The 23849-nt window shown below is 51.9% G+C and overlaps 10 protein-coding genes across 10 annotated transcripts; 3 read left to right on the top strand and 7 right to left on the bottom strand.

Annotated features, from left to right (window-relative positions):
* Positions 1 to 123: 123 nt before the first annotated feature.
* Positions 124 to 1723, bottom strand: VTN49DRAFT_6156 (uncharacterized protein; the record flags this gene model as incomplete). Its single annotated transcript, XM_069414293.1, has 3 exons — positions 124 to 1044; positions 1095 to 1415; positions 1469 to 1723. The coding sequence occupies 3 exons, from the start codon at positions 1721 to 1723 to the stop codon at positions 124 to 126; spliced, it is 1497 nt and encodes a 498-aa protein (XP_069265554.1).
* Positions 1724 to 1992: 269 nt separating this feature from the next.
* Positions 1993 to 2895, bottom strand: VTN49DRAFT_6157 (uncharacterized protein; the record flags this gene model as incomplete). The annotated part of the gene is made up of 3 exons (XM_069414294.1): positions 1993 to 2319; positions 2390 to 2691; positions 2799 to 2895. The coding sequence occupies 3 exons, from the start codon at positions 2893 to 2895 to the stop codon at positions 1993 to 1995; spliced, it is 726 nt and encodes a 241-aa protein (XP_069265555.1).
* Positions 2896 to 3228: 333 nt separating this feature from the next.
* VTN49DRAFT_6158 (uncharacterized protein) lies at positions 3229 to 8258 on the bottom strand (the record flags this gene model as incomplete). Its single annotated transcript, XM_069414295.1, has 3 exons — positions 3229 to 3587; positions 3647 to 6112; positions 6173 to 8258. The coding sequence occupies 3 exons, from the start codon at positions 8256 to 8258 to the stop codon at positions 3229 to 3231; spliced, it is 4911 nt and encodes a 1636-aa protein (XP_069265556.1).
* A 764-nt stretch (positions 8259 to 9022) lies between these two features.
* On the top strand, positions 9023 to 9453 carry VTN49DRAFT_6159 (uncharacterized protein; the record flags this gene model as incomplete). The annotated part of the gene is made up of 2 exons (XM_069414296.1): positions 9023 to 9296; positions 9404 to 9453. The coding sequence occupies 2 exons, from the start codon at positions 9023 to 9025 to the stop codon at positions 9451 to 9453; spliced, it is 324 nt and encodes a 107-aa protein (XP_069265557.1).
* A 1852-nt stretch (positions 9454 to 11305) lies between these two features.
* VTN49DRAFT_6160 (uncharacterized protein) lies at positions 11306 to 13190 on the bottom strand (the record flags this gene model as incomplete). The annotated part of the gene is made up of 2 exons (XM_069414298.1): positions 11306 to 11603; positions 11656 to 13190. 2 exons carry the CDS (start codon positions 13188 to 13190, stop codon positions 11306 to 11308), a joined length of 1833 nt encoding a protein of 610 aa, XP_069265558.1.
* Positions 13191 to 14263: 1073 nt separating this feature from the next.
* On the top strand, positions 14264 to 14742 carry VTN49DRAFT_6161 (uncharacterized protein; the record flags this gene model as incomplete). Its single annotated transcript, XM_069414299.1, has 3 exons — positions 14264 to 14410; positions 14478 to 14604; positions 14669 to 14742. The coding sequence occupies 3 exons, from the start codon at positions 14264 to 14266 to the stop codon at positions 14740 to 14742; spliced, it is 348 nt and encodes a 115-aa protein (XP_069265559.1).
* A 101-nt stretch (positions 14743 to 14843) lies between these two features.
* On the bottom strand, positions 14844 to 19381 carry VTN49DRAFT_6162 (uncharacterized protein; the record flags this gene model as incomplete). Its single annotated transcript, XM_069414300.1, has 9 exons — positions 14844 to 15325; positions 15393 to 15540; positions 15593 to 16049; positions 16098 to 16173; positions 16224 to 16422; positions 16473 to 16829; positions 16876 to 17046; positions 17100 to 17392; positions 17443 to 19381. 9 exons carry the CDS (start codon positions 19379 to 19381, stop codon positions 14844 to 14846), a joined length of 4122 nt encoding a protein of 1373 aa, XP_069265560.1.
* A 473-nt stretch (positions 19382 to 19854) lies between these two features.
* VTN49DRAFT_6163 (uncharacterized protein) lies at positions 19855 to 21705 on the top strand (the record flags this gene model as incomplete). Its single annotated transcript, XM_069414301.1, has 3 exons — positions 19855 to 20407; positions 20457 to 21482; positions 21536 to 21705. 3 exons carry the CDS (start codon positions 19855 to 19857, stop codon positions 21703 to 21705), a joined length of 1749 nt encoding a protein of 582 aa, XP_069265561.1.
* A 171-nt stretch (positions 21706 to 21876) lies between these two features.
* VTN49DRAFT_6164 (uncharacterized protein) lies at positions 21877 to 22773 on the bottom strand (the record flags this gene model as incomplete). The annotated part of the gene is made up of 2 exons (XM_069414302.1): positions 21877 to 22636; positions 22685 to 22773. 2 exons carry the CDS (start codon positions 22771 to 22773, stop codon positions 21877 to 21879), a joined length of 849 nt encoding a protein of 282 aa, XP_069265562.1.
* Positions 22774 to 22844: 71 nt separating this feature from the next.
* On the bottom strand, positions 22845 to 23476 carry VTN49DRAFT_6165 (uncharacterized protein; the record flags this gene model as incomplete). The annotated part of the gene is made up of 5 exons (XM_069414303.1): positions 22845 to 22894; positions 22970 to 23034; positions 23096 to 23154; positions 23205 to 23377; positions 23434 to 23476. The coding sequence occupies 5 exons, from the start codon at positions 23474 to 23476 to the stop codon at positions 22845 to 22847; spliced, it is 390 nt and encodes a 129-aa protein (XP_069265563.1).
* Positions 23477 to 23849: the final 373 nt, after the last annotated feature.

Consider the following 23849-nt stretch of genomic DNA (forward strand, 5'->3'; position numbering starts at 1 on the left):
CGGCCGATTCCAGCCATCTCTTTCGTTCACGCCAAAAGTGAGCGTGAGGCAGACAGAAAAAGAAAGAAGAAGCAACCGAACGTGGAAGGCAGTCGCTCACAGCTCCTTCCTTAGGAAGTGCTGTCAACCTTTGTTTGAGAGAATCTCCTTCGCAAATTGGTCCATCTTCCCCCATTCTCGATCCTCATCAGACTTGGTCATTGTAGAAGGATCGCGTCCGTGGGCCTGGAAATCCTTATGTAGCTCTGTCTGGCATGCCTTCACTGTCTTCTGGAACAGTGAGGGAGTGCATGCTTCCTTTTCATGAGCTGCGAGCCATTGAAGAACCGACCACAACACGAGAGGCATGTCAACACCCAAATTCTGTAGAACGGACACAGCCTCCGAGCTCGTATCACCAATGGATGTCAACAGCCTAACCAGAGCCCACGCATGAAGCCGTCGAGTAGGATGGACAGGACTGGGGAAGAGCACAGGATCAACCTGTCGGTACCGAATAATGGCGTGTGCTAGGGCTTTGTGGTACTGCTGTACCGTCAATAATGTCACAAATAGCTCGTCTCGAATCTCAGGATATGGCTGTCTAGTAATGGGCCAGACTCCGGTGGCATCTAACTCTTGAACAGCTTCTTCTAGATGCCGGAGGGCCACATGATGGTTTGTTGCCGTTGCAGCGAACTCGAGCTGTCTCCTTGCGCTCTGTTCCGCAGACGAGACAGCCGCCTCGTCCGCGTTAGAGACGAGAAAGACATCTTCTGGGTCCGTCGGAGCATTCTGGCATTTGGTACATTCACAAGTGAAAAAGTACCGATCCAGTAGCTCCTTTTGGCGGACGTCTCGAGGATGCGTACAATCGACGTAGGATATGTAAATCTGCTCTCCGGCTTTGATGGGCCGTAGGGGTTTGATGGAGAGCTGGTCGCCTTCAAAGGCCACCACAGCATTATAGTCACAACTGTGATTGATCAGAGCAGCATAAGGGTGAACATAGATGCCAATTCTATCATTGAAGGCGTTGGTTAGGTTAAACGTGTTCACTTCCATCTACAAAATTCAGCATCTTCCCCAATCAATCCAGAGAAAACGCAACCCACCTTGGCGAAGGACTCAACCACAAACTCCTCAGTAACAGGGACAGCGGAGCGCTCCCGCGCCTCCTTCGAGTACTCCAAAACTGCTTTCGCAGACAGTACCGTGCGATGCCACTGCTCCCCACTGCGCTCACGAATCTCAACAATATGCGACTTCAGATTCTTCCACAGCTCCATCTCTTCCGGAGATATCTTCTCCGAAACGAAGCGCAGAAGAATCCTCAGCGCCGCCCTGACATTTACGGGCAGAATCCTCGGCTGCAGATTGGCATAGATGGGGCATTCTAGAGAATGGCCGAGTTTCCAGTCTTTTCGTTGGCAGGTCTGAACGTCCCATTAGTGAATGCGGGTGGAGTGAACGGAACGGTGAATCATACTCGATCACAGTATTTGACAATTTTACACCCTGTGCAAGCTCTGACATTTATCTGCGAACCTTCTGCAGAACGGCCCTCGTCGGAAGCGGATCTGAAACAGCCCGCACAGGTATCCTCGAGTTTTTCTGTGGCCAGGACTGCGGCGAATGGTGTCTTGATGCACAGGACCACTTGCCCGAGATCAAAGTCTCGGGACGCAAAAAGACCATAGCCGACGGTGTCGTTAATGTATTTTATCTCGAGAGACCGTTGCATGGTTTCAATATTAACATGTGGATTGCTGGAAGAACGATCGCAAGCAATGGTGTTGAATGGATGGTAGTTCTGAGATGAGGATCGAAAAATATATCAACTCTCGGAGAGCTCCAGAAGCTTCACTCCAACTACTCCATCCCAAATGTCTTACACCTGACGGAAAAATCACATCATTGAGAAAATTAGTCTACTATTCATCGAATAGAAACAAGATCGTAAGAATACACCATTTGAAACTCATCATTTCTTCAGATCAACCCCATCTTCCATCATTTCTTCCCCTTCTTCTTCTTCTTCCCAGGAGCTGGAGAACTAGTTCCTTCCTTCTCCGCTTCCACGAGCACCGCATCGTCATCGCTCGTTGTGCTAGTGGTGTTAGTAGCTGTAGAAGCAGCAGTCGCAGGTCTCTCCTTTTCCGCATCCAACTCCTTCATGAACCCTTCCTGGATGCTTGCCCGTTTCTTATCCCACCAAGCCCGTTCCTCCGCAACAGTCGCCTGATATTCCTCCATGCGCGCACGGTACGTCGCGTTGGCATCCATCTCGCGGGCGGACTGGAAAATGACTTGACCCCAATTCGGAGCATATGAGTTGGCCTACACACGTTCCCCATCCGCATCAGCCCCAAACCCGAACCTTCCGACTAACAAAAAGGATAGAACAAACCTCTGCAACAACATCCCTCACTTCATCCTCCATCTCCTTCTCCGCGCGCAGAAACCGCTGCCAGAGCTCATCCCCAACGCTACCCCTTTGCAGAAGCAGCGCTAGCGCCTGCTTCTGTTCCCGGATCGCCATAACGCGCTTGATGTCCTCGGCGGCTCGGCGCAGGAGTGCGGCTTTCAGAACCGTCTCCGGAACTCGCGTCTTCTTCTCATTCTGTTGCTGCTGGTCGAGATGGAGAAGACTGTGGTAAATGTCTCGCTGAAGATGCGGCGGGAACCATGGTTCAAGGGATGCGGCTTTCGCTGTTTTTTATTCCTCATCAGTAATTCATTCGATTCTGTTTGTGAATTTGTTATAGGGTGGAAATTTGATTTCGATGATCTTGGGAAGGGAGGTGGTTACTGCGTACCAGCTTTTCGGCGTCGGTATAGCGATGAGAATGTCGCGAGACACCCTATCAAAACGCCTAGATAGGCGAATGGGACAACTAGAGTCAGCCAGTCCATGGTGGATGACTGACTGAGAGTTGGAGGTGAGTGTGAGCTGTTCCTGGGGGTTTGTGCCTGAGGATGGGGATGGATTCAGATCTGAGATGCAGTTCTTAGCGCCACGTCAACCAAGCCACAGGAACGGCCCGTCAGTGATCGACGAGAGCTCAACCCATTACCATACCCAAAAGACAGTATACAAATAATAAGTATTAGTCGAAAATTATATAGTCATCACAATAAACAGTGTATTCTACGCAATGCAACTAGCCGCCGTACATACATACACGTAAATCAAACCCAAGAACAAAGCCGCTACAGTACTGGTACAATAATCATGTCAAACAAGGATCAAACCCATGCACTTCGGATGTCCCGCAACACCTCGTCGAATCGATCCCGCACCATGCGCGCAACTTTGTTGCGGTCCCATTCGCTCCGTGTTGACCATAGAGTATCCATCAGCGCGGCATGGATCTGTTCCAGTTGCTCGACCGAGCAGCCGCTCGTCTGCCGCGTCAGGTGTTCGTGGAGCTCTTCGACGGAGTCCGGGTTCAAATCCACCGTCGGACTTGGCTCGTCGTTGTTCAGAAGCGATTGAATGTGTGTCGGCTGCGGCTTGTCAAACCGCGGCGGTGGGCGGGCAAAGCCCTGGTTGCGTGGTTGACTTTGGCTGCCGTTTGCAGCGCTGGGTTGTGAGAACCCTGGTTCTATTCATGTCAGTAAAACCATCTTTTTCGAGCACCGAAAGCTTGAAGCGACTTCTTACCCTGCTGGGTATCTGGGAGGTTCTCCTCCAGAGATATCCGATCGGGATACGACGTCAGATCCGGGTACTCGATCCGCGGCCCGCTGCCAGTCACGAAGCTTTGCGAATAGTTGAGTCGCGGCCCCGTCGAATTTTCCGACGTCTTCTTGTCCGACGTCGTTTGCGTCGTGGACGCATCGTTGGCGTAGTCGCCAGGTTGCGATCCAGGTGCCATCGGTGTCACCGTCCCCTTCTGGGAGAGATTCGACAGGCCAGATTCCCGCCGGATCTGCTGCGACGGCGCCGTGTGCGAATGCAACGGCCGTGGCTGCGCTGACTGCCCGAAGGAGCTGTTCATTGTTTCAGGTCCGTGGCTGATGTCTGAATTGGTCATGTACGTATCTCCATCCTCGGCGCGCGATGCATGCTCAGTCGACCCATGACCTCCGGATTCATTGAGGTCAGAACCTCCGCCAGGGCCATGGAGACCGTTATTGGCAGTACTAGACGTCCCCGGACGCATTGGTGTGACCGGTCCGTGCCCGTGCCCGAAGCCCACACCATTTGTGAGCGGAGGACCATGGACGATCGGGCCGGTCGACATGCTAGACTCAGAATTGCCATGCGGCACGTTGAAATGATTCGCTGGAGGCGCTGGAGGCGCCTGCCCGTTCTTCTGAGCCTCGGCCGCGGCCTTGGCTTTTGCCTTCTCCATCGCAAGTCTCTCTCGCTCAAGCTCACGGAGATAAACTTGTTCGCATTCAGCCACAAACGCAGGGTCCGATTGCTCGATGGACGCAATATCGACCTCGACGTTGGAGAGCAGCTCGTTCGCCCGGAGAATCCGTTCCTGGTCGTCGGTCTGACGGGCGTCTTTGACCACACGCTTGATATCCGCCAAAAAGTCCTTGGGGCGTTTGTAGTAACCATTGGACAGGCGCTTCTCAATCGTGACAATCTCTAGATTGTAGAAGAACTTCCCAGACACCACCTCTCGCAGGCCAGGCACGCCATGTTTGTCATAATCCTTCTCGAACGGCCGAAATGTCGTCCGCTGCTCCAACGGCATCCCGTTTGACTGAGGTTGCTGCTCGTCCTCCTCAAAGAGGTAGCGGATCTGCGACTCATCAATCACGCCCGTTCGGAACCGCTTGTATTTCTTGATTTGGTCCATGATGGGCTGGATCCGAATCTTCAAGATATTCAGCGTCTGATGGTCCTTCTTCTTTTGCGCCTTGAGCTGCTCCTTGGTAGGGGGGAGATCGGCTGGAGACGGTGGGGGTGGCACAACGGGCAGCTCCTCGAGCTTCCTCTTCTTGCGGTTCTCCGGCTCGGGGAATTCAGAGGGTGATGTTCTGACGTAGTCAATCGTGCGGGCGAAGAACTCATGCCGGCTCTGCTCATCAGGAGCCGTGAGCGTATAAACATTCTTCTGTGAGTAGCCGAATAACGACTTGATGATCACAGGGTCCACATTTTCGTCCTCTTCTTCGAGCACCCCAAGAAGCAGCACGGGATCGGTAGGTGGAACGGAACGAAGGAGCCCGAGGAAGGTCGAGATCACAGTTTGGCCAACGGTCTCGTACCAGGTCTGTACGTTCGGGATGTAGATCACGCTGGGCTTGCGGCGCTTGACTTCGGCAAATAGATGCACGACAGTGGTCTCCGGCGACCGTGTCGAGTCGCTTAGTAGAGTCGACAGATCAAACGACTGCACGTGGATGCCTTCGCAATGATACAGCACCGCCGAAGCTAAATAGTGCTGACCCATGCCTGGAGGACCGCGAATTAGAAGTCGAGGCCGGAATACCCTCGCCGTCTCAAACTCCTGTTTCATCTGTTCCCTCCGGAAACTGCTGCCACCCTCTGGTTCTTCGAATTCTGCCTCTTCCAAAGCGGTGAGCTGTTTCTTCTGGGGGAGAATTTTCCCCAGCATGGACCTGATTTCATCTAGACGGTGGCGCAATAGCGATTCTACCAGCTTCGGCAATGGTGCGGCGCCGGATGATGTGGATCTTTCCGACGATGGAACCATTTTCCTGAGCGACATCATGAAATCCTTGGGCGTGACTACGATATTCTTAGGGTCGATCTGGAGCTTCTGGCTCGATCGGTAGATCTGTGGATAGCGCCTTTGCACCGCGTTGAGGGCAGCCTCGGTGCACAAAGCACGCAAATCAGCGCCGCCAAAGCCCTTGGTGAGCTCTGCCAACTCGTCCTTGACATTGTCCGGTAGCGGCGGATCCCAACCTCTAGTGTGAATATCCAAGATAGCCCGACGGCCTTCCTTGTCTGGCAGCGGGAAGTAGAACTCTCGGTCAAAACGTCCCGGCCGCCGCAGCGCCGGGTCAATTGAATCTGGTCGGTTGGTTGCGCCAATGACGATGACTTGACCCCGTCCGTCCATTCCATCCATCAACGCTAGCAATGTAGACACGATCGAGGCATGGATTTGCTCCTGTTTACTGGACCGTACCGGAGCGAGGCCTACTCATTGTTAGCAACCCCGTCTACATATGTGGTGATACGGGAGGAATCGAAGCTTACCGTCAATTTCGTCAAAGAAGATGATGCTCGGCTGGGTTTTACGAGCCTCCTCGAACAGCAGCCGTAGCTGTCGTTCAGCTTCGCCAACCCATTTGCTGAGTGCATCCGCTCCTTTTCGCATGTAGAAGGTCACTTTACGACCCTCCGAACTGACGCTGGACGCCAGGGCGCGTGCCATCAGTGTCTTACCGGTCCCAGGAGGCCCGTGGAACAAGACGCCTCGTGGGGGAACGATCTTGAATCGTTGGAAGATTTCGGGATAAAGTAGGGGCAAAAGGACCATCTCCTTCAGCTGGTCGATGTGTCCTTGCAAACCTCCTACGCTATCAAAACTCACGTTGGGGTCGATACCCAATGGGTCCGCATCAGCCAACGCGTGCTTATCCTTGATTCTTCCGAAATTCGCGGGCGTTCCAGAGGGACCGGGAACAGTTGGATCGGCACCAAATGGCTGCGCCGTCGTGTAGCCCGCGCCGGAAACCAACCCAGGCTGAGTGCCGACACCAGCAGTCCCGCCCGGTCTAGTAAGTGTCTCGTCGTCACTACTGTCGCTGTCTACACCAGCAGCTGCCGTCGGCGGCAAACCACCAGGGGGAGCGAGCACAGCGGATGTTCCACCACCGCCGAATGGACCACAGGTGGAAAACAATGTTCGCTCCCATTTACCGCTTCGACCGCCACGTCTTGAGGGCGACTCGGTGACCTCCTCCTCAGGATCGTCAGCTGGAAACGGGATTTCAGGACGTATGATGCGATAGTCCACATCCTTTCGATTCCGACGAGGCTTGTGTTCATAGACTGGCTGTGACCGACGCCGTCGGGAGCGATCTTCTCGAAGACTCTCCAACTCCTCTGCCAGCTCCTCTGCAATATCAGACTCGCGCCCGCGGGACTGGGATTTCCGACTGCGCAGGTTGAAACGCCGGGTAGCGCCACCCTCCTCAGCATCCTTGCGAGGCGAGCGCTCAGATACCAAATCCGAAATTTCGTCGTCATCTTCGTCCTCCTCTTCTGAGGGAGGCTCAAAGTCGCTCTCATCATCATCCTTATGCTGGCGTGGAGGTCGCTTGCGTCCTGAACGGCGCGGTGTTTGGGCCGGCTGCTCCTCTCGTTCTTCGGTCTCTTCTGTTTCTTTTTGCCGATTGGGACGGGATGACCTTCGCGTTGTTGGGCCCTCATCGTCTTCGTCTTCCTCCTCTTCCTCCTCAGGTTTTGCATCTCCATTTTGAGATTCTGGTACGACGCTGCCATCACCTTCGCCCATCTCGACATCTTCTTGGTCATGATTCTCGGTCGACTTGTCCACGGAGGGAAAGCTCTCTGGAACCTCGCCCTGGGTACTTTCGAGAACCTCCAGCTGACCGCTACTCTCGTCGGCCGGTTTTGGTTGACTGGGGCTTTCTTCCTCTTGTATGGCGGTCTGGACCTGCACGGTCTTGGATCCTTGCCGTCCTCGCGACGGTTGCGGCTCTGGCGTATGTGAGGATCTTCCGACAGTCTCAACATGGCGACCAGAGCTTGTTAGAGCGTACAATTCTTCAGAGGCACCTCGGCGCTGTCGGGTGGTACGGCGGGTTATTGGGCCGGTGTCCGATCCGAACTGACGTTTCAAGGCTCCACCAACTTTGAGAGTAATAATATTGCTCTTTTTCGTCTGGGTTTGTGGCTTGGAGTCTTCGTCCGCCTCGGCATTACCGTCGTCACTTTCCTGCTGCTCCTCATCCTCATCCTCGTCTGACTCCTCCTTGTACACGGGCCGATTCCTAGCAGCCTTTCTTCGGGCGATCCCTCTGGCATTGCGCTCGACATTGGGGTCGTCCGATTCGGACTCCTGGTACGACAGCTCCTCGTCCCCAGTCACCAGCTCGTCATCGTCCGTAATAAAATCATCATCGGAACCGCGGCGCCGTCGTTTCTTCGTGGACCGCGACTTCTTTCGGGTCGTCTTCTTCGACCTGGAGCGGGTTCTCAGCGAGGCACGGTAAGCGCGATCGTCATAATCCTCGTCGTTCGAGTCGGACTTGTTCGCGATTTCCTCCCACGTCCGTTTTGGTCCAGCTCTGCCCATGGTGACAGGAGCTGTCATATGGTCAGCACCAACTGACTGAACGAGAAATATCAGTGCACTCAGACGGCTCGCATCAGACAACCGTCCGGCGGAGCGATAAAGTACATGGACGCGTCGCGGATCGGACTACTTACAAATTGCCCAGCCGAGGAAAGGAGAATGAGTAATGTCACAGCTGTGTATGCAAATTCATTACAACAGTACAACGACCTGCTCAGTTCACAATATCGAACATCGCAACTGGTATCGATGGGAGAAGCCCGGATGCCACTATGCACGCGGTACTGAGGATGGGGAAAAGTGAGCGATAAATTTCGTCGAGTCGCAGTCGGGTGGAATCGCGTGCGCAAAGCTCAGTCCACTTTCGCGTCGAAGAACGCCGTTTCACTGACGACTGGCATGCGCTGCATCCGAGCGACCGGAGAAACGAAACTAGGGGACCAATATCACAACGATCTGCTGGCTTGATCCGACTGGGAGTCAGCGGCTGGCGCCTGGACGAGGATTACCTAATCACGCCTGGATTTAGAATTTGTTAATCGCACTATACCTAATATGGAATATTAGGGAAGGGATACATGCAATACCGGAGCTACACTAGTCCCTATTGAGTGAATAATCCTAGATCAACGCAGTACCATAATGCCCGCCATACCATACATGGATATTTTCCTAGGATTACTGCCGTACCATGTCTTTACGTTCATGATCCATCTCAGAGATCTGCCGGAGCTTCCATGTCAGTGATGCAGGACTGAATCATCAAAATAGACCAAATCGTCATGTTTAATCCCACTTATAGACTATTGGTAGCTCTGGATCTGGAGTGTATTCAATTGGAACTGATTGAACATCCACACTCCGCTGAGTGGCTCTCTTCTCAAAACATCCACCTCACCCGTGGCGCCGCAGCTCTGAAGCTCCCCTTGCGGCACGGCGCATCTTCGACTGAGAGATCGGCCCGAGCAGATGTCCATCGGCACGGCTGGCTGGTCGGCCCGACCGCCACTCTAAGCGGGGCGGATCCGAGCGGGAGCTCCGCGTTGGCGGTCTGGGGTCGGTATCCAGTTGCTCCCTTGCCGAGAGAAGATTTAAAAAGGACAAGACTCGATGACGTGTATTTGATTCCTTTGATTTTAGCCGTAGCTGTTGCTATCGTCAAGAGTTTCTGGCCAGATACATCAAGTTCCAATCCTCCACCTCGTGGATATAAATATCTTTAACCACAGTGAATCCGTGATCAGCAGGGACAAAATGAAAGCTATCATCTCGAGAAAAAGGAATAGACCCCACAAAAGTGCAGAAAAGTTAACCCATCCCCCTTGTCCCCAAGGGCATCCCTGACCAAAGCTGAGATCTTGCCGAGCCACCCCGGGATGGTGGCGGTATTCGAGGCCTATCAAGCTTCCTCATCCTGGAAAATATCATGGAGAAGATACGTGACAGCAAGGTTTTCAAAGAAGATTGAATCCTAACCAGTAAAGAGGTCATCCTTGAGAACCTTGTTGTCGCGAATCTTCCCCATGATACTCCAGGGGAAGCTTGATAGACTTCGAACGCCGCCACCATCTCGAGTTGTCCCAACAAAATCAAAAGTCCTATGGATCAGAGAGCCTTGCGGGGAATCAAGAGCCACCAAACCGATCAACACAGCGGGGAACTGTGATCCGACCGATCGACACAGCGAGCATGGCCGACAACAACACGCAGAAGCATTGCAGTCATGCTCAAAAGGAAAATGTGGGCGTTGGTGGATGGATAACCATCAAATTAAAATGGCGCCCAGAAAGTCGGTTGCTCACTCTCAGTGAGGTTGAACAAGAACAGTTGTTGTTGGGCAGTTGGAGGGGAGCACGTGTGCCCAGCGGCTGGCACTACCTTCACCAATAGGAAGTCCTTGGTCACGTGTGGAGCTTATGATCATCTGTACCACGACGATCACCAAATACCATCTCGCGCATCAAGCCCTTCTTCCCTTGGAAGTATGGAGTACTCCGAAAATAGTGTACCATTTTTCTAATCCGTACGAACAGACGACGCACAAAAAGCGATACGAAGACAACCGTTCTAAATGGATTGATCTGCAATGCATATGTTTAAGTACTTCTAGAAACAGCATCGCCGGCAGGCACGTTTTCGTTTCATGCTAAGAGTTGCCTGCCTCCGTCGCAATTACGAATCTCCCTTTTGGCTGTTCCGCCTCAGAAGAGCCGCACTCCGGCGGATAGGACCTGGGCACGATGATATGATCGCCTGTTTGCCTCTCGAGCTTCTCGTTCAGATCTTGAAGTACAGTGGACATTGTTCGAAGTCAGAGAGAGTGCATTGACTCTGGGTCGATTCTCGCGTGAATTCAACAATCCACACAGAGCTGTTCTGGGTCTCGAAGCGATGGCGCACGTTGATATTGTGTGAGACGGTCATAAAGAGTACTTTTTGCCAGACACTTGCATTCAAGTTCCTGGACAGCAGGCATGTAAACGTCGACGATACAATTGCATTTTCCTATAGAAACGTTTCGTTCCTTGATGGGTTGGACACAAAGATACCGAGAAAGCTATGTACCATTCTCGACGGTTGTGTAATCTCGCAGCTCGCGACGTCGACATGTTTGATCTTGAGACTGGAGAGACATTGACATGGGACAACGAAGGACTGATGGAACTCGAATTCTAGAGCTTTCTTCTGCTCGATAGATATCTTGTTTCGGTATGGAAGGAAGATAATATGGATCATGAGGATGACGATGATGACGATAGGAGACATTTGGAGATGTAAGAAGCTTCTTGTTTTCACTTTTTCCATCTGAATCGCCTGCCAAGAGCGCCGCGGACTTCTGACAGCGAGTATACATCGCCGGAGAATGAACATGGTTACGAACGCTGCAAGGTGCAACTCATTGAACAATAAATCCTGCTAAACTTTGAAATTAGCCTATACTAATACACAATGAAAGTAAGTACTATGCGTCTAGCTTTTCTTCACCACTCGTCTGACTCGGAGCGGTTACTAGATCGACTTGGAGCTCCACAAAAGAGAGAGAGAGAATGCTGTCATCGTGCAAGTCATGCTTCCAACGCCAGTTGCACCAGCTCGTCAAACAGAGGAGTTCCCAGCCCAGTCACAGGATCCCAGCCTTCGGCTGTGTCCCAGCCCGCGTCTTCCACATATGCGCCCGCCTGGCCAGACCATGGGATCTCCACGCCGGGGCAGCCATAGGAGCGCCCTTCCACAACGTCTGTAAGGCCGCGCCCCTTCAGACTATAGAGCCATGGATTCAAGAACCCCAGCGGAGGCTTGCCCTCCTTCAACAGGGCCGAGTTCACAAGGGAAATGATCGCTGCGAAGACTGGTGCCGACGCACTTGGATGGCCGTCAGTACGACAGCGGAACACAAGGGATGGTAAGCACTTACCTCGTTCCACTCACGCTAGCAAAGTATCCTTGGTCATAAATCTGGAAGTTCTCGGCCTGTGCAGCGACATCAGGGAATGCGCGACCACCCTCGTTGTACAAGCCCTTCCATTTATCCCCCAACTTGGACAGATACGCTTGCACCGCTTCGTCCTGGTAACTGGGTCGCGTAAATCGGTCGGAGAATCCACCCGACGAGTACTCGACAGCGCGCTCTGTCTCGATTCCAGTCGTGCCGCCGACCGACGTCACATAGGGGCAGCTTGCCGGAAAGATCGGGTCGAACTTGACTCGCTCGGAACCGTCATTTGCCTTGCATACAATCCCGGCGCCATAGTCACCGCTGGAGAAAATGACTGACACGCCGCGCAAGCCCAGCAACCAGAACAGGTTGCAGGTCGTGTCGGTATAGCTCTCAGGCAGGGTTTGTTCATTCTCTCCGTACGAGGTCGTGAGCACCGTGGGAAGTTCCTCATCCGGCAGATCCAGCAGATACAACAGTTGCTCTAGGTAGGGCTCGTTTGTCGGTTCGTTGGGGTCCTGGCTCGCATCGGGCACAGTCGGGCCTCGTCCCCCAGTCGAATAGAACACGGCTGGCGATCGGTAGGACAGTGCTACAGCGTAGTCGATATCCAGGGCTGCTTCCGTGCTGTCGACCGTGGAATTCTGCTCGTTCTTGCCTCCGTTGATGAGCTCGACAGTGAAGTTTGCGTCGAGCCTGTCAGGCGCATGCCTCTCCAGGAATTTCTGAAAGTCAGCATAGCGAGCATATTGATCGAGATAGCCCGAAATGCCGATCTTGTTTCGCGGATTGTTGTCGGCCACATAATCACCAATCTTGTACAGATCCTTAAGGCAGTCTGGCCTGATCAGCTCATCGCAGGTTTCCCCCTCCCAACAGTCCTGCGCTTTCACCTCCCCGGTTCCCTCCTCACAGGCTTGCGCTTTCACCTCCCCAGATTTTCCCAGAGGAACCACGCGTTTCAATTGAGGACCCATATTGCTGAAGCGTGTCGTCGGCTGGATCAACTTGATGGACGAGTGGATATCCTGGGGTACCGAGTATTCTAGGGTTCGAATCAGCTGCGAACCCGTCTTTTGGTTCTGGAACACGTAGAACTCCGTGTTGAGCAGCTTCTCGGCGGTGCTGACTGGCACGGTAAACTTGATCCAGGCGCCATCGTCTTGGATGCGATCATCTGGAACGCCCTCATCTCGGAGCCATGCCAGGACCTTTTCCGATGTGGCAGCCGACGGGCGCATCAACTCCTTGATTTCGTCACGTTTCAGGTGCTTCCTGTACAGCTCGTGGCCCGGGGTTGCGACATTCAGAGCCAATTGCTCGAGTTCTTTCAGGTTATCCTGCTGCAGATTCAGACGGAACTGAACCGGCACAGACGGCGCAGCCCTCTCCTTCTTGACCCAGCCATCGGGAGGCGTTGACAGGCGCTCGACGATCTCTAACTGGACTGCTAGCGCAGGCACCAGGGACAGGGACAAGGCCAAAAAGCGGACCAAGGACCGTAGCGTATACATGGTGGATGGTTACCAGAGACTCGAGTGCTGTTGATGTGAGAGAGACAGGACTCTGTCCCGCTTATATACTATACAGCAAACACGAGAGCGTTGCATGCCCTTTGCAAGCCAAGGCTATAGCATATTGACGTCCAGCAGTCGGCCCATCCCCCCCTGGTCGCCTTGAAGTTCGAGAACAGGGATTTAGCCGGGCCAATATTACGTACTCTGCAATACATACTGTGAAACCCAAAGCCATCGGAACATATTGGTCAGTCAGTCATCTATATTGCTCGGTTTCTAGTCGATTCCAAAGGTACCATCGATGTTGTTGAGAAAAGAAAGGGGCACGAGCAGTGCAATAAATAACTAGCCAACGACAATTCAGATCTCTAGTTTGAACTGTTGACTGTAAATGATCCCCTTGTGAAGAATAATGTACCTGCAGCATACTAATGCCAAATGGGCCACGGAGGGGCTCGTTCATTTTCCATTTCGGGCATCGGGAGTGGACGTGCAATTTATCGTCTTCCGGTGATTTGGAAGGACAAAAATACGCGTAACTTTTTATGATCTTTTCGCTCCAACTTGCCGTGACATTGCGGGTGGTGCAGGGAACTTTTTGCCAGGAACCCCTGATGGCCTGACCACTGGTTCCGAATACTGCAGAGATTCAGACACGAGATTGTGCCATTCGTCATTAGGATATTGATTTGAAGTCCGAAGATTCGAGACCCGGACAAATTCGGGGAGGGTTAATATACTAACTGCGCGGGTCGAGCGTTCCGGGGCTGAGGAAACTGGCACCCGCCGCACGGAGTACAACGTAACTGATTACCGTATTAGGTAAAAAGTCGATACAGCGCGCCCAAAGCCCTAACCCTGAGCTCATTTTGGAACACATTCCCTGTAAGGTTTAGTGGCTTGGCATTTCAGATCAAGGGGTGTGTGTGTTACGAAAGGCGGACCAATCCCAGCAGCAAGCTCCTGACGTTCCGCAAGATCATGGTCAACATTGAGCTTTTGATAGCCAAAAGTTCATGAATATGAATATTAGATCTCCTCGGTAGTTTTACCCAGATCAAACAGAAAAGATGCTACATACACGTTTGACTACCCGACTCAGCAATGCTGGCTACAGCCGGCTCTACCGGCATCATGAGATATTTCCACGGCTCTTCGGCACTCAAAGCCGTCGATTAAGCCAGGAGCAACAGGAACAAAGCTCTTATCGCTCTGGCGTACGTCTCACCCTTTCAGGAATCGGATAATCCATCAAGACCGATATTGATGTGTCAATATATTTAGATGGCAGCTTACCGTTCTCTTGTGCGTCCTTTTGCAAAGGTCTTTTTAATGGCGCTCTTCACCTACCAGGTGCTGTACTGGGGTTGGTTGAAATTGGAGAGCTATGAAATGAAGGCCACGAGAAATGGTAACTTATTCTGATCTATGATTCTTCATGTTATCTGAAGTTGATTGCTGATTATTCTGAGTAGAAGAGTTGAAGAAACTTGAAGAAGAGGCGCGACGGTTGGCAGCATTGTCAAACAAGGCGGAGGAGAAGAAATGATTCATTAATTTTCTGTAATTCTGAAAGTCTGTTTTATTATACTCTTCCATCGATGATGTTGGTTTATGTCCCTTGAAATGAAATGAACAACGCCCAACTAGTTATAGATACCCGAGTCCACCACCCGATATACTCTCCAGGTCCGCCCGCAGTTCCCATTCATCACTGCCGACTCGTCCGGCAATTTCTACTTTCCGCTGCCGACTCAAATCGAGCCAACGGAGGAGCAGCTGTCCATCAATCATGCCACGTCCACGGATGCCGTCGCTTTCCACCGCGCGGTATGCCCGCGGGTTCAACCCGCACGCGTGTTCCAGTGTATTGGTAAGTTGCGACTGCAACGCCGAGAGACGGCGGTATGATTCCTCCGACACGGACGTCACAAGTCCGACGGCCCCGGTCTGCGTCGTGATCAGCACCTGATGTCGAGGGATGTAGGCGTCGATCTCCATCACATCGGACTCCATGAGAGCCACTTCAGAAGATACCGGCGTGCGCGGAAGAAGAGTGACCGTCTGGGGGAAGTGTCCAACGTGAAAGCGGCTGCGGTTGAGAAGTCGGTCGCCGTTTGAAGACTTGGGATCTGCAGATCGTTGAGGTTAGTTTCTGACATAGTTCGCTATCCTGTAAAAGATGAATTGGACACGTACCCTCCGGGTCATATTGCAGAATGTAGAGATCACTGTCGGCATCGGCGACTACCATGTACAGTCTCTTGCCGTCCGGAAGGAAGTCAGCTGCGACGACTTCCAGTTCGTCCATATCTTTGCCAAACAATGTCATCTTGTATGGCTCTTCCTGTACGATTTTATTAGAAATGTGGGTTCTAGAATCAGGACGCATTACTTACCGAGTATCCTACGAACCACAACCCTCTCAGTGCATCCGCCACGAGGCACATGCCGGTTCCCCTGAGCTCCTTGACGACACTGACATAGGACATGACGTCGATGAATGCTACAGGAGGAATACTACCGTCATCTTTCAGCCCCCGAACCACGCATTTCTGGCCCTGTGCCGCGATCAAGTAGCCCTGTCCGCCAATCCCGGACACCGAGGTGACTGCACCCTTGAGGATTTCCTCGCCGATGAGCTTGAGCTTGAGATTCGTTCCTTCGGGCTGTTCGGGATCAGGAACGACCTCAATCACGTCAAAGATATACAAGTGTCCTCGAGCCGCGATATCTTCACCTCGGGCGTAGCTCGTTGCGACGACGATTACGTCCTTACGCTCCTGAGTCCGCTCAGATATTTCGAGGTTGATATTCCCGATCGCTGTCACACGTTCCCCAGATTCCAATTGGAAGCTGAAAGCTGTCAGAGGGTGGTCAAGTTCAAACTTTTATGCCACGTACCTGTCTATCACAGCAAGGTTTATGGGACTTAGAAGTCTAACTGAGCCACGATAAACCTGCGGGAAGAATGATATGACTAGGAAGGTCAGAATATACTTTTAAACTGCCAGTATCTGATAGATTTACCTTCATTGCGCCATTCTGGATGAATCTCATCGTCGTCCGGGAGCTTGAAGTTCCGTTTGTTTGCCGCACCGTAGACGTATGTATTGGATGCGGTCGCGTACGTTAGGTAATCGACTTGTTCATTCATTGGAATTCGCCGGATCGGCCATGGTAGATCTAGCGTCGTCTCTTCAGGCAGCTGGCAAGTGCGCACAATGCCCTGCAAGGTGTTAACGGCAGGTAGATGAACATCCTCAGATCCACGCCTACCTCGTTGTCAATGTAAACAAAACCCTTTTCGCAGCCTGAGATGTTGAGGCTGCTCAAGCCGCACACAAAATCGCCTCGAATGCTGACAACGTGAGGGATGCTCTTGGATGTTCCAAGAATGAAGCTTGCCGATGCACCAGGCATGAACACGGCGCGCAGACCGCCAAGGTCCGGCAAGATTCGAAGTGGTTTCAGTCTCCTTTGACTCTTCTCCGTGATCTTCGTTGATGCTTCTGATGGCACTCGCGGAAGCACATGATTCACCTCTCTGATGAACTTCAAATTTGTGTACTCCTTGTCCGCTTCATTGCAGCGGAAGGGTCGATACAAAATGAGATCATCGGTTCCGGTACGCAACTAAATCGCGTTAGAAAATACACAAATTAGTGGGCTGCAAACGTACTATTAGATATGGAAGCTGCAATTCTTGTTCGCCAATATCAGCCACGAGGATCTCAGAGAGTGTTTCCCGATGATTTGGGCGTCGGATTGGCGGTTCGCTGGAAAGAATTGTAGGAGTAGAATCGACACATTCCATCACAGACACAACTTCAAGGTTGGGCAATCGGAAAATCTTGAGACGCTGTTAGCCTTGCGAAAGAAACCATAAGAAGGTTGGAAACTCACATATAGTTTACAGTCTGCACTCAACAGGAACAAAAGACTCTCCTTTTGGGAGTCCGGACATATAACGCCTTTCGTGTCTTGATAAAGGCAGCCAGAAAGCCAGCTTTGCGAGGAAATCGTATCATTAATGGCGACTTCATCCAAATCGCCCCGGGTATCAAGATGGAGAAGAAGTACCGAAGAGTCATCGCGCAGGATCAGCAGATAGGGGTCTGAGAAACTGGCGCTCACTGCGATTCGTTCGTCCTGGCTATCCTCTTCCCACACCGGATAAATCTGGGTAAGTCCGAGATCTCATGGCGGTCAGTTCATTGCCATTTCCACATGAGCAATGGCAACTTACTAGAGTCATAGACCCTAACTTCTCCTTTGAGAACTTGCACCACTCTAGAGTCTCCCAATGTTCCAATTTCCACAGTACAGTCTTCATTGGGATTGACATCGGGTGCTTTGAATGGTTCCAGTTTGGCATCTTTCACCGCATACACCACAGACTCTTCCTTGTCCGGAGAGAGCGCCTTTGCAACGATCACATACGAATCGGTATTGCCAAAGGCCCCAGAAGACTCTGAATCCCCTATTGCGCCACCAGCCGTGACTGCCCAAACAGCCTCGGCATTCTCAACTTGGAATGAAGATTGCACTTTTGGTTCCAGTTCCCTCTTCAGAACGGCAATACCACCAGCGCCGTCTGACCCATATGCGGCACATAGTTCTAGGGGTGCGGCTGGTCTCTTGAACCCACCATTCTCTAGAGGCTGAGTGAATGGTTTCCCCAAAGTGATTGATTTTAGTGGCCCAACGTTGGGTAGTGTGTCTAGCACGCGGATGGTCCAGTTTCCCGCAGACATATCAACGGAATCCTTATGACTCGGGGCCTCCTTTGGAGTTCCAGAATATAGATCGTTGCCATAGAGATCATCATCATCGAATTCATCCTCTTCCTCATCCGCATCTTCCGACTTGACTTTTCTCGCAGTGGCCGACTCATCACGACAATGCAGGAGTATGGAATCGGTGTCCTCGGAGCCGATGAAGACGAGCCCCGGACCAAGGGCGGCGGAGCACGATGCGGATGCGTGCATGACCTGGCCACTTTCGCTCAGGCCAATGGGCCGAAGTCGCAGACCAGAAACTGACCTCCCATCCAACTTAAATTGGACTAGGACGAGTTCACCCGTAGAAAGAACGAGCATCATGGCGCCATTATCCATACCCAGATGCTCCACAACACAATTTTCCAAGCGCAAGCCCAGATCCGACTGGTCATTCATTGGAAATGAAGAAAACTGCTTCGCGAAGTAGTTGACCGCAACCGCATTTGTCTTTCCAGATTGATCCACATGGATCAATTCGTTGGCTCCAATAAGCAGCGCACCACCAACCGGAGGTGGGAGTGCGACAACCTTGAATAGGTCATTTGGCAACTTGGATACCGACAAGAGAGTTGTGGAAGCGCGTTGCTCAAGGTCCAGGGTGAATACTGAATAGAAAACGACGTCTTTCCGCTCGTGATTTAGCGCATACGAAGTGGCCACCTGAGAATACAGGATGCCAAATGTCGGCTCACGGTATTCATGCAAAAATGCCAGGCTGATTGGATGAGTCAAGGCTGGATCCATGGCCGTTAACGGCAAGACAAATGACGCGGCATAGGGTGTTTGGTAGCTAATCGAATCTTTCTTTTGCGCTTTGTCTTCCGATTGCTCTGCATCCTGCATTTCCTGGTCTTGATCTCGATCTCCATTCATCTCTTGATCAAAGTCGTCCATGACCAAGTCATCCCCTGCTTGATGGAAAGGCAAAATGGCCACGTTCTTAATGCCGAAGTTCAGCATGGCGCATCTGCTGCTGGGGTCGACGGTGAGCTGACTTCCGCAGCTCTTGAAATCCGGGACCCATGGACTGCGCGGTACACTTTCTTTTTCATAGTAATGGATAGAAATGGTGGAAATGCTATGTCGCTCCGGATCCCACTCAACCAAGCTGAGCTTGGCATCTCTAAATGATAGCAGTAGGGCATTGCCGCCAGATTTGGAAGCCAGAATATGAACGCGGCTTATGTCCGTCACAGTCCCAGCCAGGTCATATTCAGCGATCAGAGCCAGCCTTTCTTGATTTGCTTGAGAGTTCCCATGTTCCGCAGATACCGTCACCAGATCAAAGATTTGCAGCAGAGATGTTTTAACCACCACCAAGTTTCGCGCAGTTGGTGCCGTGAAAGGCACCGACAAAGCATGAGTTACCCCCGTAGGAGGCAACAATTCTGTATAGCACTGCATCCTTGACCACGAAAACACAGACGGAAATCAAAACCAATCCACAATCAATGGGGCCGGTTTGAGACGCGCAGCATGGTGAGCAGAGCTGGTCCTACAGCATTGGCCCTAAATATCACAAGCACAGAGAGCTGGTCGCGAAATAACGCCTTTGCGGACAATGAATCGCGTGTCGGAGCTCTCTAGCAGTTCTTCGATTGGAGCTTGACGAAGCAGTGAACTGATGCCTTAATTTTCTGGCGATACGCAGCTGCCAAGGCTAGTTTTAATGCCTCAGGCTCACATAATAAGTTAGGTATGCCCTGTTTTCAATGACACAAGCCAAGACGTCGACGGAATCATACGTCAGTGCACCAATCTTGATAGCTAACTTGATGACGACGACACATTGGAACTCTCTATTACTCTTATAATGCTCATTTCTTGAATGTTTAACAAGGGCTCGGAAATCTGGAGCTTGTCGCACCGGATACACCATGGCCCTCGTTCAGACTTCTCTGATATGGCTCGTCTACGCAATCGCGGTCGTCGTTCTGATTTTCCTCGCATCATTCCTCATCTACCACTATCAGACACCGCGTGATCGCTCTCCACTGGTAACAACAGTATGTATAGTGACAATCACGGCACTGTTGGCCACGGTGTTACTGCTGCCCGTTGATGTCGCACTGGTGTCTTCGACGACATCGTCGAAATACGGCAGACGCAAGGACTGGGCAACGCAGCACGAAGTCGATCGCATCGTGTTTTCACTGACCGTGGTTTACTATACACTGTATGCGCTAGATGCTGCGCTATGTCTCCTCGTCGTACCTTTTGCCTACTTTTGGTACGAAGAATACGATGAAGTTGCAAGTGAGCAAGGAGAGCAGACGATTGGGAAGCGTTTCTGGGGTGCATTCAAGTACACCATTGCGTTTATTATTCTGGCTGTCGTCCTGTTCCTCGTTGGCTTCTTTGCGCCGGTGGCAGCCTCGAAATCTGGGGATCGCGATCTCGACTTCTTCAAGAAACTGCTGACGGCGAATCGTATGTTTACTCCAACTGCTCTATCCGGGTTCCTACTGATCTGTTGTAGATGGTGAACGCGCTCTCGGTTTCGCTCTGGGCATCCTGATTACCTTGGGGATCTGCCTGTATGTTCTATACACGTCTACAGGCTTTGCGCTACTTCCAATCAAACTTATCAAAACCGCACCTTCAATTTCCAACCCCTCTCTGCGTGCCAATACCGCGTCGCAACTGGAGTCAAACCGCGAACGACAACGGCAGTTACTCGGGCGCTGTGGAGGAAACACCGAGATACTTTCCTCAAAGGATCGCCGCGAGCTCGACGGGCTGGTCAGCGAAGAGAGAACGCTGATCCGCCGGCAGCGCCTGATCGAGGAGTCATGGGGCCAACATCGAAATTGGTTTTTCCGGGCCCTGTACAAGATCGGCGCAGTTCTACGGCCATTCAAGCTTCTCGGTGGAATTCTGCTCCTCCTCATCACCCTCGCTATCTGGGTATCGATGCTCTTGACGGCCATTGACAAGGCTAAAAACTCCTTCTGTAAGCACCGCTGCGGATATATTCTTGGGAACATCAACGTATTCAATCCGACCAATTGGGTCTTGGTGAAGACGGCCAAGGTCTTCCCTATCGACTATATTCTCTTTGCGTTCCTCGTGCTGCTGTTCTTCAGTAGCTCACTTGTCGGCATTGCGACGGTTGGGATCCGGTTCCTCTGGATCCGCATCTTCCGGATCCGCAAGGGACACACGTCACCGCAGGCCTTGCTCATGGCCACCGTCATGTTGACGCTGATCACGCTGGCGCTCAATTATTCCATTCCTATGATGGTCGCACCGCAGTATGCAACTTTTGGACCGCAAACATTCTGCGATAAGCCTGTGCGCGACCTCACTCTTCTCGGTCGGCAGCAACCGGATTGCTCCGATAAAGCTGATCGACACCTGATCAAGCCTTGCACGGAGCTCGCAGAGAACCCCTCGGCAAAGGACGTGTGCACGCCGAGTGTTGTCAGCACGTTCTTAAATCGCATCACCTTGTCGTTCCCATTCTTTGGTGTCGTGTTCTTTTGGGCGCAATTTGTTTTCTTGGGTAAGCTAACCTCCGTACAAGGCCAAAAGTTCTCAACAGCTAACAATCCTCAGGATTTTACTTGATCGTGTTCATCACGTCCCTGGTGAGGACACCCAGACTCGATGAGGGACAATTGGACGAGGACGCAGAGGAGGCCGAGGAGGAAGGACTGCTGGCCAGCACCGGCCGACGATTCGAGGCGACATGGGAGGATGTATCTGGACGGGCGAGAGGAGAGTGATCTATCTATTTCATTTCTCCGCATCGAAAAGTTTTGGGATATGATGATGTCATGATGGACATGAATACCTAATTTTCTTTCTGTTGATGTTGAAAGTTCATGATTTACTCCATATTTTTAGTTCGGTTATGATGTGACCCTGTTATGAGGCTGATGACATGATAGCTAATCTCAACGTTGATACTTGACACTTCGATGCCTCTGGAGCTCTCCGCTACTGCCATCTTCCATGTGCATTTCCCACCAGCATCGTACGCAGAATAACTGGTCCCCTTCGCAGTCTAGGCATTTCGTAGTCGCATTGTCGTAGCATATACAGCAGCAGTCCGGGACGGAGTCGTCGCTGCGCTTTGCCTTTGTCTTCGCTGACACGGGCGCGTCGGCGGGAACGGAAGGGAGATTCAGCGCGGTTAATCGGCTCGCGAGTTCGTCCTCGTCGATGGGGTGCTGTTTTTGTTGTTTGGATGTAACGGCGTCATCTTCTGGGCCAGAGGTTTTGTCCGCGTTCAGCGGTGGCGGTTCTTCCCGGGGTTCTGAAGACAGTTGTTCCAGCAGCTGCTCGACGTAGCGCGCCGCTTCCTCTTCATCGGCATCCTCGTCGCTGCTGTCAGCCTGAACCTCCACCGCTGCGGACGATTTGTGGTATCGATGATGTGGATCGTTCTGCGGTCGCTGCACTATGTCGTGAGCTGCGTCGAGCAAACTCTGCGTGTGTGTAGGATCCTCGTTGGTCGTGATCGGCGGCAGATCTTCGCGATTCCCGACGGTCGACAGTAGGTCCTCGATCGCGTCCCCGTTGAACAATGATTCTGGGACTTCATCGTGTTCGAGATCGCCCAGATGCAGTCTCGCATCCCTATCCAAGCTGTTGAAGTCGATGCCTAGTATTGCAGCAGATGAGGTGCTGTTGCCTGTGAAGTCCACCGGTTTCCTGGCTCGGGTCAGCACCGCAATCCACGGCTACTGCAGTGATTCGTACCTCTGGCGCTCCAGCTGGACGGTAGATGGCTTCAAGGCATTTAATCTGTCCAGCAGATCCTTATCGGCCTGGTCCGGTTTGTCCGCCATGGCGAGAACATCAAAGAAGGTCCTAGAGTTGCTCCCCCACATCAATCCACAGCTTGAGTGGAGCTGTTGGTTTACTTGAGCAACGCCAGCGCATTCTCAAACGCTTTCACCACATTGGCATCTGTTACCTCGTTAGGACTAAACATTGGCCACTCTCCTCTGATATGTAAGTTCGGGTCACATGTTTTTCACTTACAATGTGCACGCTTCTCTTCAATATCTTGTTCCGAGAATTGAACATGCTGCATTCGCGTATGAAACCTACCGAATAATCATCAGCCAAACTTCGCTTGAGCATTCTCTGCATCGTCACGAACTATACCTTTTAAAAGACCGATCTTCGTCCCGCTCCGTTGGGATTTGAGACCAAGTCATGAACAGCTATAGCTTGGTTAGTATGGCACCAAACTAGAAGAAACACAAACCCGTACTTTCAGCAGTCGCGAGACCTGCTCTTGGAGAGCGCGGTCAATCTGCTCGTGCCCCTCCATTGCGAGAGAGAACATCCCTTGTAGCTCTTCCCAGCTGCATTCGCGAATGCTCTCGGCAAGTGCGTCCAAGTCGATCCCGTTGTCTTCTCTGCGAGGCGGCAGTCTGTGATATTCTGTGAATTCTCGTTAGCTTCTACTGCAATATTCTGAGCTCTGAAGGTCAACTCACCTGCCTCTCTGCTCAGAGGCTCTTTGCGATCGTCGTCAGACATGGTGAGCGGTTCAAGCTGTCTGTCTCGAACGATCGGACAACGGAAAAGTAGCCTGTAAATGGAGATTTCCCTGACGGTAAGTCAATCGCACGGAGCAACGCGACCGACACGTCCCTCGCGATCGTGTCACCAAGTCGAGTATTTACTCGACTCGAGGTTGCCAGAACAACAGACAGGAAAATAAATTACAAGTTGAAATTCACCGCCATTTGCTAACTATGGGATTACAGGTTGATTACAGAGTGTTGTAATATTACTAACCCGATCCGAACAGGTCAGGTGACATATAGTCATCTGCATCGAATCAATCACCGGCTATTTCCGCCGTCTTCGGCCATGAAGAAGTAGAGAAATGATGTGAATCATAGGAAAC

This window comes from Thermomyces lanuginosus, assembly GCF_041956635.1.
Source record: "Thermomyces lanuginosus strain ATCC 200065 unplaced genomic scaffold VTN49scaffold_40, whole genome shotgun sequence".
Taxonomy (NCBI): domain Eukaryota; kingdom Fungi; phylum Ascomycota; class Eurotiomycetes; order Eurotiales; family Trichocomaceae; genus Thermomyces; species Thermomyces lanuginosus.